Source organism: Drosophila teissieri, chromosome 3R, assembly GCF_016746235.2.
Source record: "Drosophila teissieri strain GT53w chromosome 3R, Prin_Dtei_1.1, whole genome shotgun sequence".
Taxonomy (NCBI): domain Eukaryota; kingdom Metazoa; phylum Arthropoda; class Insecta; order Diptera; family Drosophilidae; genus Drosophila; species Drosophila teissieri.
In genome coordinates this window covers 9,348,479-9,365,976 of record NC_053032.1, presented here as the reverse complement: position 1 = coordinate 9,365,976, position 17,498 = coordinate 9,348,479, and the positions used below count along the sequence as shown (strand labels likewise).

The 17,498-nt window shown below is 40.2% G+C and overlaps 2 protein-coding genes and 1 long non-coding RNA gene across 3 annotated transcripts in view; 2 read left to right on the top strand and 1 right to left on the bottom strand.

The window, feature by feature from the left end:
* LOC122622229 (heparan-sulfate 6-O-sulfotransferase 2) overlaps window positions 1–17,498 on the bottom strand; it is an 80,854-nt gene that overhangs the window by 18,724 nt on the left and 44,632 nt on the right. The window lies entirely within an intron of this gene.
* LOC122622231 lies at window positions 427–895 on the top strand. Its single transcript, XM_043800536.1, has 2 exons — window positions 427–553; window positions 616–895. Exons 1-2 carry the CDS (start codon window positions 495–497, stop codon window positions 806–808), a joined length of 252 nt encoding a protein of 83 aa, XP_043656471.1. The 5' UTR covers window positions 427–494; the 3' UTR covers window positions 809–895.
* Window positions 8,737–9,157, top strand: LOC122622233. Its single transcript, XR_006326279.1, has 2 exons — window positions 8,737–8,771; window positions 8,846–9,157. It is a non-coding gene; the product is annotated as an uncharacterized LOC122622233 (long non-coding RNA).

Here is a 17,498-nt window from a genome sequence, read left to right as displayed (position 1 = left end):
GACAACACCCTTTTGTTGCTGTCCTACGCTCATAATGTGTTTATCTGTAGTGTTTATAGAATAATTCTACCTTTTTAGCCTGCAAAAAGGGGAGACATAAAACAATATAAAAACAGGTGACTTGATATTGCTCATGCGCGCCTTTGGCCGAAACGAATGCACAATAGCCTGCAAACAACAAATAAATAAAATAAAAACAACTTAAGTGGTATTTGCTTTGTTGTTGGTTTCAGACCTTATCCTTCACTTTTGGCCAAAACATGCTGGCAGGCCATTCGGAGGTGAGCTCTAATTCATTTCTATTCCGTTTCGGGTTGGCATTGCATGCAACTTTCGGTTTTTAGTACATTTTTTTTGTGGCGCTGTTCCGACTTTATACTACCTTATCGCACTCTACGGCGAGGCGAGGCGATAGCCTCGAGTGGCTCGTAAATAATAGCAGGTGAGAACACAAATAACTCTCATTCGCAATCAGTCAGTCCGACACCTGCGACATGAACTGGGCTACAATAATAATTGCAATTATCCTGCTGCTGCCAGCCAGCCAGCAAAGGTAACTCTTTACTTTAATCAAATTACAATCACCTACAATAAATACGTTCAAACCTCTATTAGCTCCGAAGGCTTGGAACGCAAAGTGCTGTCGTACAATCCCACATACGATTTCTGGTTTTTCGTGCCAACTGGCAGACCCAAGGTGGTTACTCAGAATGTACAGAATGCATATTGGGCTGCCCGGACAAAAGGAGGTGTTTGCTTCACAGATCTGTGGTTCTACTGCGCAACTGGCATTAAAATAGAGGAGTAAATATCATGGGAAAAAGGAACACACACCATTTTCATGCGGATTTGTTACACCTAAAGGTTCTAAAATAAATAATATGCGTAAAGTATACACGAAACTCAACTCTTAACTGCTCGCTTTATCGGTCATGTTAACGCCCAAGTCGTAACAATGTAAAATTTGTTATCTTATTTACTTTGAAAAGCCAACTTCTTCGTAAGAAACCAAATTCACTTCACTTCGCCTTAAAGAATCAGCTAATTCCGCAAGGTCCAAATCATGATATGCCTTTTATCAAGTTCCTCGACTATCAGATACCCGTTACTCAGCTGAAGGGAGTACGCGGGAGATGCGGACATGCAGCTAAACAGCGATGTTGTTCCCTTATCAGCTACAAGTGCCACTTAATGGACCGAACTTCATTCGTTAAACTGAAACTGTTTTGTAATTAGTGGGCGTAAGAAACAGCGTGAAATTGGAAAAACAAATAATAAACACTTAAAAATTCATTCAATTTTCGAAAGTGCGGACGTTTTCAGTTTGATTTGTAGGCGTTAGAGCTTAAAAAATATAATCAAATTTAAAAGAAAACAATTTTAAAAATTGTGTTAGTGACAGATTTAGGGCACGAAACTGGGAAATTAAACAAAATTAAAGCTTGTATACAAATTATTACACCTCAAATCTACTAGCTTACACGCTACTGGAGCACAGTCACGTTTGGCTTGGATTTATTGCATGAAAGCTGATAAAAACGTAGATTGCAGTTCAGTTTAAGTTTATAATATAGTTATTCTTGCTTGCGCCTTATTTTCTCAGTTGCCTCTGCTTGCCCTGATTATATCACTTTCCATTTTTGTATTCATTCCATGGACATGTTAAAGTATTCTTAAGAGGAAAATTGAAGTTGCAGTTGAAATTATTATTATTATGTTTACTTTGGCTGTGCTTGGACAAGAAACGAACAAAATCAGCAGAAGCAGAAATTTTATTGCATCGCCGAGGGGCAGAGACTGAAATATAGTCCTTTTTGGAGGGGCGAACTGTGATTCTGTGTATATTTGCTTGTACTGTCTCCCAGTAGCCAGTCTGCACTTATTTTTGTATTATTACTTTTTGCTGCATCACGCAGAGGAAATGAAATATCAAATAATTTATGAATCAAGGCGAGTCCAAACTGCCGCAGATATGAAACTGGGAGAGCCAAAGGAAGCCGCATCAAAGCAATGCCATTGCAATGCGCAGTCAAATGTATGATAAATATCCTTGCTACATGGAACGCCAAACTACGACTATACTCGTACGTATATGTATGACTCAGAAAGTCAAAAGTGGAAGTCAGTTTGATTGCTCATCCTCTTCCGCAGCGCGATGGCATTGTTTGGTTTTGCAGAGACTGACGAAAACTTTTGCAACAGAAACATGAAGTGCGTGGAAAATGAGTCATTTGTTGTAGCTGCTGTCAGTGTTGCTTTCGCACAAAAAAGCAAGTCAAAAGTGAAGACAAGTTTCCGACAATCCCCGAAATCCAGCTAAGAGTTGAGCCAAAGAAAACTAAGAAGTTGCCGAGGAGTCTCTGAAATTTTACGACTTGAGCATTCTGTTGCATGTTATGTTTAAATGCATCACATCTTTCGCCATATATTAAGCGTGAATCGTGCGGATTCAACAGACTTGCTGAGATCCTAAAAGTGTGCAACGCCTTTTGACATCACACATACGCCATGTTAGACAAATGCTGGAAGGGTGCAGCTTGATAACAGTGCACTGCAGTGACGAAATAAATTTGGCAATATAGAAGAAATGACTGCATTTTTATGTATAATTAAGTTGGTTCGTCTGTTTTCCATGTAAATAAAATATTGAGTAGCAAATATTTCCCTAACTAATTGACTCGATCATAGGCATCGGCTTTCGCAAAGTTTTTCCCACAAACTTGTCATTTAAACGGCATGGAATTTTCCACAAACCTGTCGCAAAGTTTTCCAGCACCACCAGAGCCAGAAAAATGGAAAAATAAACTTATTCCAAACTAATCAAATTGTCATTCTGGTTTAAAAAACTTCGTCCAACAGGGAAAACCAACTGCCAACTAAATGTCTGCAAATCAAAACATATTTTATCGGCAAAAAATCGAATATATCTTGGGGCCATTCGTACTAAAATAATCTCGGTTTTTACTTTCCTTTTGTTTGCCCATATCGGAAGCAAATTGATATCCTTGCCGCGTGGATGAACAATTTTTACTGGCCAACATTTTCAATTTATTTCGACAGGTTTTTCGAGAACCAAATGACTTTCTACATATTAAAACAGCTCGTTTAAACGTGTTTTTACCAGCAATCAATGGCTTTGTGTAGCTAAAGTGATTTTTTGTTTTCATTTCTCATTTTAATTCTGACCACATATCATCGGACTTCATTTGCCTAAGCTGCGGGCCAGACAATTGTACTGATATTGGTTTTGCCCGGAATGCATGGGAAAGATTGTGAAAGCGGTATTTTACGTCGGTATCGTGTTTAGACAACTTGCCTCATAAATATTTATGAGTATTATGATGCAAAAATGCTGCAACATAATCAAAATGCTGAACGGAGCGAACGAAAATGCATGGAGGACAAAGAAAACGAACGAAGTAATAAAACAACCAAGAAGCAAAGCTCAGTGCAATCAAATCAGCCAAGATGGGGTGGAAAAACCGCCGGAGGGCCAACAGTAGCACAAAAAGCCATCCGCATCTGCGCCAGGAGTGTAAAAATTATACACCGCCGACAATAAAAGACATCCACACCCAGAACATCCACTGAGTGAGCATCCGCACCACTGAGTGCAATGTCATAAAGGCTTCCATGTCTCGCATTTCCTCCTTGGCTCAATCGAACACTTGGCTCAACGAGTGAGCGGTGGGCCAGGTAAACAGGACCAGGACCTGTGGGGCGGGTTCTCCAGTTGGAAGCTCACAGCTGGTCATCTTCAATGTGACAAATATGCAAAATATACAAAAATTACGGCGGGCGGGGGATTACTTGTGCATTGATGCAGGGAAATTGGATTTTTTGAATAACAATTTCTGGGAAATCAGTAAGCGAAATTTGAACCATTCAAGCTTAAATTCAGCCTTTTCAGGGATTTTTTGGGAAAGGGAGGACTATTGCAAGGAAATACGTCCGTTTGAATGTGGTACTTTAGTGAGACTGCTTGCTGAAGGAAACGAATAAAAGACAACTAAAAGCAAAGAGTAACAAATTTGTATACCCATTACTCGTAGAGTTAGAGTGGGCGTGGCATCATGGGTTAACAAACTTGCGCTGCGTCTGTCTCTGGAGTTTGCATGATGAATCTCAAATTTCTAGCTTTTATAGTTCCTGAGATCTCGAAGTTCATACGGACGGACAGACGGACGGACAGACGGACGGTCAGACGGACATGGCCAGATTGACTCCGTTATTGATCCTGATCAAGAATATATATACTTTATATGGCCGAAAAAGCTTCCTTATGCCTGTTACATACTTTTCAACGAATCTAGTATAAGGGTATAATAAAAAATACCTTAAAGCATAGATAAAGTGTCAAAATTAGATTGAGTATTTATAAATAAAACCATTTATTCCATTTCGTTATTCAGCCTTTTTAATTTAAGTTATATTAATATTTAATATTCAATATCTGAAAATTTTCAAATATTCCGCCGAAAAGTGGCGTCTAATTAGGTTTTAAATTAAAGACACTCACACCGCAAAAACGAAAAGGACCGAAATTAAAATTGTATCTCTTGCAAAAATAAATCGCTCAACAATGCATTCCTTCTCGGCACCTTTATTTTCAATTTCCACCCATAAATAGCCGCAAAATGCTGGACAATTCCCATATACCCATGTGTATGTGTGTGCGACGGGGCACGGAAAGATGGTCCTTACGGATATTTATTCCATTACCGAGGAAGTGACTTTTGTTTTCTGGTGGTGCACAGCAGCGGCTGTCTCCGCTGTCCACAATGAGCTATTGCCCTGTGCCCGGCACTGAAAGGATGAGGATGTGTGCCTCCCTTTCGGGACTCCGTCTCTGGTTACCATTCATTTCACACACGGAAATTTACGATTTACACGTATGCCAAATGCAATGGCAACAGCAAATGGGAATTGGGAGCAGCAGGATTGGGAGAACACGGCTGTCGCTGCTCTTGGCGATAATGGCTTGCCAGGATGCGACTGTTTTCCTTGTTGTTTCGGGTCTGCTGGATGGCGTGCAAGATGCAATCGATGGCAAATAGCGTGGAATGCAGTGGTATTCTCAAGTATATGCAGCACATATGCAGACGTGCTGAGAGCCCCAACAATTATTGCCCAGGCTGACAACAATAAGGGAGATGGCATTGAAATTCCATTTCATTGTTGTGCAGCAAGTAGTAGCACCCGTTCCCCATTTCCTTTTCCATTCCCTTTCCCATTCCCGATCATCAGTTTGTTTACACAATCAGCAGTGTTTGCATGGCCAATGCGATTCCCTTGTTCTTCTTTTCAAAAGGATGAAGCCAGGGTAACTCTTTTGCCTTGGCTGCAGATTTTTGATTTATCGCAACGCACGTTGCAGGATTCAAATCGGGGTTGTTGTGCTCCTGTTTCATGCAAATTTCTACTCTGTTTTCCTGTTTTTTTCTTCCCATCCAGCTCTTCGAGACAAGCCACAAATTCTTCGCTGGAGAACGATGTAAACCAGCAATTAGAAGGAGAACGGGGATAGTGTTCAATTTAAACCAAAATGAGGCATTTCAAGCAGGAAATGAGAATATGGGAGATACGTAGTATAAAACCATATAAAGGCTCTTTGCAGAACGTTTTGAAAGCAGCACAATCCTTTGATTAACGAGTTTGGGAAGTAATCAGAATAAGTCATTCTCCTTTACTTGATTCAAGCCAGCGAATCAGCCATAGGCAATTTACTTTGATTTTCAGTGGCCCTGACTCACATACATACCTCGCAGCTGCCATTACCTGGCTGTCATTAACAACCCGAAAGGTCTATTGACCATTTAAGTTCAAAATGGCCAGCAAGGAGTAAGCAATGCCTTGGAAAGTGCAAAAGTAGACCGAGAAATGAGAGAAAAGAGCAAACACAACACACTCGGGGACGCCAGGAAGTCATGCAAATTTTTGCCGCTTTTGTCTACTTGTCTAGGGGATATGTTTGGCCCTCCGGACTGCTTGCAGCCATGTGTGTGGGCAGGTTCTACCTTATTTTTTCCCCCAAAGCTGTTTCTTGGTTTTTGGCCGATGCCATCAGGTGGACCCTTGGCTGGTGGCTCGTTTGCTGATGCGTATCATGATTGCGGCACTTGTAAACAAACAGCACTGGGGACCGAGTGGTGGCTTGGGCCACCGAGACAGAACAGTGACAGCTGATGGACCGCAGAATCAATATGCATTTGAATATGCTGCTGGCTCAGCGAAGCAGCTCATGTACCATGGATGCTCATGTCCTGATGCCATGAGAAGTCCGCCAACAGACAAACACACAACTTTCCACGCACGTGACCCCACGTCTCAGTTCTCGAAATTTATTTCGTCCCTCTGCATGGCCAGGGAATTCCACATTTGGGAGCCATTTTGAATAAGAAAGTAAACGATATACATTCGTGGCAGGAAAGAGTATCGCAGGTTGATCAGATGTTGAATGAATTCTAAATTATTTGGTTTAAAAAATAAGTTGTTTAGTTAAGTTGTTCGGTTGAGTGAAGTAGTCATTTATTAGAGCATTAGAAAACGCATCACTAAAAAGTCTAAGAACCGAGTTTACAGCAGATTATATAAATCTTTATAACCAACATTTTTATAGATAACTTGAAGAAATAGAGGTTTACAGATAAAATACAAGATGGAGAGCATATACAAACGTCGACGCTGAGTAGTTGAGATAGCAGGATGACGGCCAACAGCATTTGCATAAGAAGTGACTGATGGCAGTCCGATGGGAGACAGGTGGGAGAATATGTACATATATCAAAAGGCAAACTTAATTATACCAGCTGCTGGCGAAAAACAAGGGAGCCGGTACGCGGTGGAAAAAATATAAATCCCAATACTGCATGAGCCACATCAGCAAATCCCAAATCCAATAAATAAGAACAGACGGGGAAATGCTTTCGCCACGACATGGCATGTGTGAAGAAGCCAATGAAAAGTCATAATAATAAGCCTGGGGAATTCCAAACAAGAGCAACAAATTAATGGAAGCCTGCGGAGCTTAGACTTCGGTGTAAATAAATGTAATTAAAATGGGAAGTCATTTTTTGTGAATGGGAAGAGCTTGCTGTATGTTTACACCTATAAGTCAGGCCACATGATTAATTAACGTTAACCAACAAAGACATTGCCTAACAGTGAATAAGATAAGTTACACAAATCTGTATTTTCAAGTATCCGAAATTCATTAGTGTAGAAATGGGATTGAGTTTCCGAGACACTAGTAATCGTAATAACGTAATTAAAACCATTTATATATGGGGAGGGAAATGTATGTACATATGTTATTAGTTATGTAAATAATTTGAGCTTTTTTATTGGATCTTTATAAATTAATTATTTTGCTACTTGCAGCAAATTCTTTCAGCAAGTTGGGAAACTAATACTTTTACCAAAGATTTCAAGCTATTAGTGTTTGCAAAAGAAATTTAGCTCAAGCCGAACTAGACATACAATATTAAACGCTAAGCTAGAGGGTGATTTGTATTAAAGCTAGCTAGTCAATCTAGCTATCAACAAATTGCTTTGACACTAAGCGAGGAACGAAACTAATTAAAATCCTAAACTTCACCTGAATTCGCAGGACTGTGGCCCAACTATTCTTATACAAAATCGCTGCCATGCCAACCGGCGAACGACAACAGCCCAACTTTCCCTTGATGGGTGGGCGTGGCCAATTTGAAGCAAAGTTTCTCATACAAAAGTTCGGCCTGCAATAATGCCAAAAACAAATGAGAAACAGCTTCAGGAAACGAAACCAGAACCAGAACCAAAAACCCAAAACCCAAAACCCCGAACCAGCGCGAAACTATGTAAAGTTTTTAATCATGATGCCTCTTTGGCAAAATCAAAATCAGGCAGCGACAGTAGTTGTGGAAAAAACCAACTCGCGACAAGCCAATTAAAATTTACCACGAGGCGGCTTACACGTCGTATGCGTAACATTGCCGCACGCCCACAAACGGAAAAGGCGATTTATCCAAAGACCATTTTGGGTTTATTAAAATTTCATTTACCACAGTGGCGACTGGCGCGGCCAAAAGTTTGGTCTGCATATTTCCTCTCCATTTTGGCAGTGTGCTTTTTTTCATTTTAAGGCTTCGAAAATTGGTTTTTCCGTCTAGCCTCTGCTGGAGTGTAAGTGTAGTAGTTTTTGGGGCTATTTTTTATTATTCGGCGCTGGAAAACTTTTGACCAAACTAAAGGTGCTTCAAATTTTGCCGTTATGTCCTCGAAAAAAATTGTGGACGCTTTTGAATATCAGCGCCTGCGGTTGAATAAAGACTTTGCCCCGCACATACTAAATTCCAGTAACAATAAATGGGAAGCGAACTGTACTTTAAATTCAACAGCGAAGCAAATTTATTCCGGGAAGGGAAAAAAATAGTTTTCTCATTGTTCAAAACTTGTTGAGGAGCCCAATCTGAATTGCATTTTATATTGACTTAAACTGGATAAAGAATCTCAGGAAATTAATAAATATGATAATAAAATGAGCAAGAGTTTGAAGAAAGGAAATAGCTAGTTTGGAAAACTTTGCATTTGCCGAAAAGGTAAACGAAAGCGATTATTCTTTTTTTTTTGTGTCAGACGAAGCGGAAAATTTCAAGAGTTATTAAAATTTCCAATTGAATGCCAATTTTTTGTTTTAAGTAATCTTCAAAAGTTTCAACTTGAGTTTAATTTTAGAGTTCAATGAAGGTGAAATGGCTTCTATTGTGATTAATATAGCCTTAGCTTTTGCGGTGAATTGGTATGCGTAATCTGCCTTTTCTTGCTTGGCTAATTTGTAGATTTCATTATGGTCCGTATGGTCAAGCCAATTCAATTAAATTTGCCATTGCACATAGCTGAAGTGATTTTCTTGGGAGCCTTCAAAAAGTCTGTTCGGATTGTCACATAGCAAGGATTTTGCTGCCAAACCAGTCGAGTGTATGTGCGAAACGCAACAACAAGTAACAAAAACAGAGTCATATCAAATAATGCACATTTCCGCTTCCGCTGCGAGAAAGTAGGACGTCGAAAAGCAGCAAGGATATGCCTTTGTCATAAGTAGTGGCTCACTCAATATTGGCTCTGCCCACTTTTCGCCTTCTCGCAAGTGTTTCGAAATAAACAACTACAGTGTAAATTGCCTTCGGCAACGGCTTTTGACTTGACTTGGGACTATATATGTGGGTGTATCATAGCTGCGCTCTGCCATTTTCTTCATCAAGACAAACAGCGTATCCTTGGAAGACATTAAGAAATCAACTTTAGACGCCAACGCGCCTTTTGTTATGGCCACACCGAATGCTACAGCTACAGTCTGTGTGTTTTTGCACTTTGTTTGCTGTTTTAGTCTTTGTCCTTGGCGGGCTTTCCATCCTCTTACCCATCGTTGTTATTGTGAATTTCCTCGAAGAAAGGGACGAAAATCTACAACATAAACATAAAGTTATTATATAAATATGAAGTTACCAAAGGCAAAAAGAGGCGTGGGTGGAAATCGGCTAAACGAGAGGGAAAACTTTTCCGCCTCGAAGGGAACTTTCTTTCCCATTTCTCGGGTATGGGATGGTATTTTTTCCTCCCAATGCTGTGGGTTCTTGGTTTCTTCGGTTTTGGCCTGTCATGATGCAGAGGCTTTTGAATTATGCGGCACATTAAGTCCCAAGTGCATGCCTTCAGAGTTTATTTAGTCCCGGCCAAACCAAAGAAAACCCTCGTCGAAATGATGAATGGGTATGAAATTTTTGAATTGTGTTGAAGGGTTCATCAGGACAAACAAAAAGCACAAACAAGCTTAAGAAATAGATGGCAGGATCAGGATTACTTACTGGATTACTAGCTTAAGTGTAAAACCAATTAAATGCTCTGATTGTTCGTTAAAACTCATTTGGGCATTTTTTTCTGCAGAAACCAAACAACAATTTCATTTTTATCGACCAACAGCTCTAGCGGGAAAAACCCTGTCTTTTTCCCTTAACAAAACACTACAATGTATTCAATTTAAACAAACCAATTTGACAATGCAGGAAAGAGGCAGACAGTAATACCAGCAGCAACACCAGAAACAAAAGCACCACCGACGCAGAACAGATATGTGTACTATATCGCATAGTTTCGGATAAAATCCATGCATATCCATGCATATGCGATTGCGGACAGGGACCGCCAAAAGGGGTGTAGTGTGGAGCGGCTGTAAACGCGACCGCAGAATAAACAAGAACAGAAGCTGCAACAAAAATGCCGACAGTGAGAGACAAAAGCAGGGCAGGCTAAAGCCATTACTCATACGTCATGTGGCACCGGCAAAAGGGAATTTACTCGCACAAATACAAAATTCATAAAAAGCAACTAAAGCGCCCGGGCGCAAAAACAACACACACATATGTACGGTGGATTGGCAAGTGGATCAGAGAGTAAAATCCACATTCCCATTCCCATCCAGCAATTTCCCCGGAGGGATTTCGGTATCGTGCAGTTTTCCTCATGCGTTTTCTGGTTTTCCTTGGCTTGGCATTATTTCTATTCCCCAATTACCCGTTGCCAGGACTTCTTGATTTTTGCACCCCTTTCAGCTCCTCCGTGTTTTCGGGGCTATGCTTGTCGTCTGGGTTGCGTTTAACCACAAATTAAATTATCTGACAATTTACAACTGCGTGCAGCACCAGACCGTGCCACAACACACCGCTTTCCCTCTGGAGTGGATAACTCACCCACAAATGATACCCTTCAATGCCACACGCTTAGAGGTCTTGTTGCATAACATTTTTCTAAGCATTGGGGATTGATTAAATCCATGTATACCAAGGGCACTGAAACGTAAGCATACCTGCAAAGAAAAATTAAGAAGATAACGATTATTAAATTAATGCCAAATATTAAATTGATTGAACTTAAGTCTCCAAAAATATAAATATTTCTTTTAAAATTAATCGAAATTTGTTATTTTCTTATTTTTATCAAATTTGTTGGTCTTTCTGAAATATAATATAACTAAAAGGAAATTAAAATGGGAAACTGGTTATTATTGTGCAGCAAGAATATAAATATTTCAATATTTTTAAATTTAATATGTACATAATTACCACATGAAATATGCATCATTCATTTAATTATATTGTATATACAGTCGAATTATAATATATTAAATATATGCTCTTTATGAGCAATGAATTATATGCATATCCGTATTACTGTCTAGTCAAAACAAAGACATCCTTATAAGGTGTACTTTTCAACACACTAACCACAAGTGATCATTCAAGACCCCACATAGAATTGTCAATCAATTCCCCCAAAAAAAGCGAAATAGAATGCACAAAATTTATTTTAGAACATTATTTTAGGCATTTGCAGCACGTAGCTGACAAGCAAAATCAGGAGTCTAAATAAATAAAATATTTATATACGTACGGGCATTCTGGCCCCTCTTCCCAGCACCCAGCATAAAACGTCAGCCGGAACTGACAAGGACGTTTCCTAAATGATTCCTTCCTGGTTATGTCAACAAGGATTCACCGGCCTCCCTAATTGCCAAGTATTCATCACACGTGCGTCCATGCGACTAAACGTGACAGATGGCGAACCATTTATGTACAAGGAGTTTAATAGAAACAGGGAAAAATATATCATCGATTTTGGTAAGCTTATGAGATTCGCTTTAAAGTGTCCACCGTTATTCGGTCGAGAGAGCGTAATGCGTTTTTCTTGTTTAATCTTGGGTAAGACTTAGGACAAAGAGGAAACATGAAATAAAAACGGATGGCTAGCAAAGTGGAAAGATTTTGGCCCAGTTGCCTGCCAGAAAAGCAAAATGAAGCGAATGTGGCGATAGGAAGCTCCTGGAGAAGATTGCTCCTGCTAGCATTTAGATAACTTGGCAAGTATCCTAAAGCAAACATTGAATTATGGGCAACGACTGCATTTTGGTCCTTCCTTGCTGCCCAGGATATCTGTGCGTTTGCTAATGCATTTAATACTTTATAGGTAAAACAGTGCAAGACCTTCGGACGATTTATCCCAAAATGTAGGCAATATATTTGCCATTATCTGATGAGCAGCTGGCCAAATGCATTCTCTTAGGGATGTCGGGAATATATCGACAGCATGCTTGACTTGGGATAATCTGCCTCGTGGGAGCAGGCACTCGACCACTCGACCCATTTGAATCCAAGTAAGCGGCTTATCCGGAAAACACCAAATGGGATGATGTACAGCCAAGTGGAGCTCATAAACTTTGCGGGCGTCGCACCAAATCCATTTGCAACCTTGTTTACGCTGCGTATGGGTAACAAATCAGCGGAGCGAGGAACACGGAGCAGTACAGAGTGCAACCGCAAGCAAAATGCCTGATTGGCAACATAAATCAGAGAGGACAGGCAGCTCCACAGCCACAGCAGCAGCCACAACACCTGCCCCGCCCCTTTTTCGTTCCGCCCCAATCCCGCTTGAAAGCCCGACAGTTGGGATGGCCGCAAAATAGTACCCCCCAAAAAACAGCAGGAAAGGGGGCCGGCATCGCATACCAAAGCATGAAATACCCTCCCAGATACACGATACGGTGCTGTGGCTTATGCCAAACCAAAAAGTATGTAAGAAACATTTCAAAACATGAGTTTGTTGGAGTTTCGCGGAAAAATACCTATATAAAAATGTTGTACCAATAATACCTATAAGGGGCTTAACAAGAACCTATTATTTCTACTAACCATTATTATGCAGTAATGAAATGGTTACTCAACTGTTATAATGGAATTGAGAAAAGTGTAACAGTTTAAAAATAAATTTAGGTACCAAATTTGTATACACTTGTAAATGGAAATATCATTCAAAGTTACATTTTGTTTAAAATTTTTTTAAATGGCTGTCTCAAACAGTAAATAATTAATAATACAAAAAATAGTATATATGTTATATAATACAAATTAGGCAGTGCCTTTGCTTTACAAGATCGGAAGTGACTGTTAGTCGGTAAGATAGTAAGAGAATTGTACCCTTTAGATAGAGTGTGCCAACATACATGCCACAGCGACGTGGCAGAGTGGCAACATAATGAACGCAGCTTCGTGACGCGCTTTTTGGGCAACTTGCAGCTGCAACCAGGTGGGCTACCTCCGGTTCCCAGTTCCCGCAGTCCTGCCGGCTTCATGGCCCCTCGAAACGACTGTGACACAAACGCTGAATGACTTCGTTAGCGGCACATGCACATGGATAGAGAAAGCTGTCAAACTTATGCAAAACAGGGCAGAGGGACAGGTGAGCAGCCGCTGACAAAGTGAACAAGATAGAGCCGCGGGCAGGTGGGCCTGCAATCCGTGCGAGTTCAATTGAGCAGCAAATTGTCATGGCAAATGTTCAAAAAAAGTATATATGTATATGACAGTGACTGTTTGGAAATTCGGGAGGAAGGGGTCTGCTTACTGGCAGTTTGCAGGCGACAAAATTGTTAGCACAAATAAATGGCGAACGGCAGAAAGTCAAACTGCAAGGGAAAAACGTTTCAAATTTATTGCGCCAACCTGCGCTATTTGCATTCACTCCAGTCCTCTTGTGGCCCCTTTTTAAGGTTTATGGGGGAAAACGTTTGTGGTGGGTGGTTCGGGCATGGAACTTGGTTTGCCATAAGCTTCACCTTTTATAGCTAGCAGTCCCCATTGACTTCTTAACTTAAAGTTACTTTATCGAATTATTTTGTGAGTCACAAATGTTGAATCTATTTTATGCATAAGCAAGCAAATCAAGTTTAAACAAATTGTATCTGTAGAGCTTAAAACCATGTATTTAATGAATTTTAAAGTTCTGTAGACAACGAAACAAATCCATTTAAGTGCAAAGAAAATAAAGACACAATCGTTCTGGAAGAAGTATTTGTAGACTTGCACATTCTCTAAGTTCATCATTGTACCCTTGAGCGAACATCAAAACTAAGAAACCTAAAGAACTTTTAATTTAGCAGAAGAATGCCCTTTTACCAGAAGAACCTAAAGGAGATCAAGGAAAGTGCACCAGTACGGAAAACTGAGGCACGTGTATCCTTAATGCCGCATCCCCCCAGTCTCCCCGGTTGCTTCCCAACCGTTCGATTACCCAAACTCCGATTGGCGATTTCCTTCGCTTTTTGTGCTGCCGTTACACCTTTTTGCCGCATTCCGAACTGATTTGCATGCTGTTCGCTTCCTGCCGCTTGTTTTTCCGCCGATTTAGCAGGACTACCTGGCGTTTCTTTGCCTCTTAACCTTTTCCTTGCAGCAGGATTCTAACGAATTTGCTCTGCTGCCCGAAAATTGAGTTCAACTCGTTTCCATCGTTTCCATCCTTTTAGTATCTGGAGCTGGTGCAAGTATTTGCTTTAGTTCTAGCCCAAGCTTTATTTATTTATGTCCCTTGGCTGCTGGAAATTTTTGGTGTGTAAATTAAAATGCAACTCAAGTTGATCTCGCTCCATGTGGGTTAAGCAAAGTCTGGCTGAAATGAAATGGAAATGCTCCCAGTGCCCGTTGGTAGATGTGCCCAGTTCCCCAGCCAGAACTGAGAAGTCCTTGTGTAAGCACTTGTGTGGTTCAACAATTAAAACGAAGCGATTTCCTCCATTCCGCTCCGTGAACCACCATGGTCCTCCTAGTTGTCGTGGGTTTGTCGGTGTTTACCCATGTGTACGTGTGAATCTGCACGAAATGTGAGCTTGTTGTTCTTTCCCTCTGCTCCGGATATATTTTTTGTATACTTTTTCGATGCTATTTGCTGAGAAAAGACAGAAGCGCAGCTGTGCGTCAACTACATTCCCGGCAGCCATCAGAAGGCTAAGGGGAATTAGAACTATTGCAGGGAACGGAGTCTCCGCTCGATGTGCAATATGTTTAATGCACTCTGAGAAAGAAAATAAGACGAGAGATCTTCCAATCAGTAAAATCGATTGGATGGGTTTTAAACCTGTCACCTCGAGTGCTGATTTCTGCTCAGTAAATTGTACACATATTTCTATTTCTTAGAGAAAATTAGAGAAAAAGTGTATTCGAGTTCTGGCGCCCATCAAAATAAAAAGTTTGACGTATTAGCGAATAAGAACCATGGATTTCCACTCCATTCTACGCATGTCCATTTACGTGCTCCAAACTTTCACAATTTGCATTCTCCATATTTACTTTTCAACCATCAGCCACCCTGAATCCCATATCAACTCCGAGTAAATATGCTTCAAAAAAGCAATTGCCGAAGTAAAGTCATTTCGGGTTCAAGGGAATATTCAATATGCTTGAGCGGGCGGTTTAGTGGTGTGGGTCCAAGGAATACTATAAAATTTGCCTGATAATCCAATAAAGTCAACGAGCAGCATGGAGAGCCACTCGGCTAACTGCTTCATTGATACGCACAAGCCGCAGCCACTTACACACTCGCCCACACACTCACACACAAACGCAGACGGCGGGTGTGCTGTGCACACACTTATGACAAAACCAGATGGAAGCCAAACCGCATTTATAAGTCGGCACGGTACGGACAGCCGACGTTCTAACACATAGTGCAGTGCCTGTCGCTGAATGATTCACTCAGTGTCTGTCCTGTTGACATTAGATTGTGTTTAAAGTGGTAAGACACACACCAGCATTAGGGTGGACCTGTCAAGAAGTAAGTTGGGGAGCTTCAATTTTTCGTCCCTTGACTTAATAAAATGTAATATAATATAAAAGTATTTACAGAATCCTTGAAATTAAATGTACGGTATTAGTAGATGCTCTAAAATCACCAAAAAAAGTACTACTTTATTATTTATATTAGTTATTATCGCGTCAACAGTGCGTATGAGTAACGCCACTACTTATATTTATAAACGAACTCCGACCCACCCTAAAGCCCACTCATATATTCATTTAAAGCCTTGAAAATCGTAAGCATATATACATTTATTCGTTTATGCAACGGCGGTATCACATGCCACATTGTCACATACTTTGTGGCAGGCATGTGAATATGTGCGAGCTTATGTTTGACAATTGTATGTTCTTCAGCCGTTTTTTGTTGCTGGGAAAGGCGATGTCTAAATGACATTTACTCAATTTGCGCGCAATTGATTTTTCGCTTAGCCCAAGCAAAAACAAGAGAGACCGAAAAAAATAATGAAATATAAATACGTGACTTTTAGGGATATGAAAAGTATAAAATGAGCAGCGGCAGCAAATGGGAGAAATAAAAAGGGCCAAAGTCGAACCACTTCGCCATTGAACCCCATTCAAGTATTCCCATTTTTTTTTTATTAACTTCACACAATTTGCTCCACGGAGCTCCCCGTTTTTTCTATCCGCAATATGTTGGCTGGCTGACTGACGTTAAGGGTCTTAGAAGTTGGGTGGTCTGGGCTGTGCTGATTGTAGTCGATATAATCGCACATTATTGACACATTATTCTAGTGGCACTTGGCCCACACTTGACTGCCAAGGCGACTTTTCTTTTCTTGGCTCGATCTCATTTGGTTTCATTTATATATAGCACTGGCCATTTCGGTTTTTATTTTGCCTTTCATTTTCCTGGTTTAATATTTTAATTCAATATTTATAATGATTTATGGTTAATATTTGAGCACACATATGTTATGCATACATTGGCCATCAATTATAATTATGCAAATTGGCCACTTTTTTCAATAGTAAAGGGAGTGCAATAATTGAAAGAAGTTACGCATGACAGGCAGTTGATTCGATAATTTGATTTCAGTGATAATACGAATGTGTTTAACCTTATTAATTTCACCGCACCGTCAATTTTTATTTAATGCTTTGCTGAATTCCGGGTAAATAAAATCAAAGAACAGGGTATCTTTCAACCGAATACTTTGTACATTTTTTACGTTTGTCATTAATTAAATGAATGGCGTTTTGCAGGCTAGAGCTTGTGACGTGGCAATTAATGCAACGTAAATCAATTGGTACGTGTTAATTAATGTGCCTTGTTTTGCATTTAAATAAATACCTCACAATTGTTTACAGCGAAATTTTAAATTAACGAGTGCTAGAAGTCTGCTCAACAACTGGCATCAGTCAGCAGACAAAAAGAGGCCATAATTGAATTTTTATCTCATGCAGGGAAAACAAGGAATGAAAACATGACTGAAAGGCGCTAGAGAAACGTTCGAAATTCGATTCAATGAACAAGAAAAACGAATGGGGGTATTATACTTCTCCACATACATACGTATATGAACGCGTATGTATATATCAGCCGAAAAGCATGCTGCATAACTTCCAAAAGTTGTGTAGTTAAAGGCATCGCCAGTATACGAGCATGCAGATACAGATACAGATACAGATACACATACAGATACGTGACCCACTTGGCAAGCTCCGCAGAGGAGCTCGCCGATACGGAATTGATACCCAGAGCTCCGCATCCTTCGACGACCATTTATGCATGCAAAATAGCAATAAAGTATAAATGTTTGAAACACTTTTGCCTGCATGCGTAAATAGCAGGGGAAACAAGTCCAAAACTAA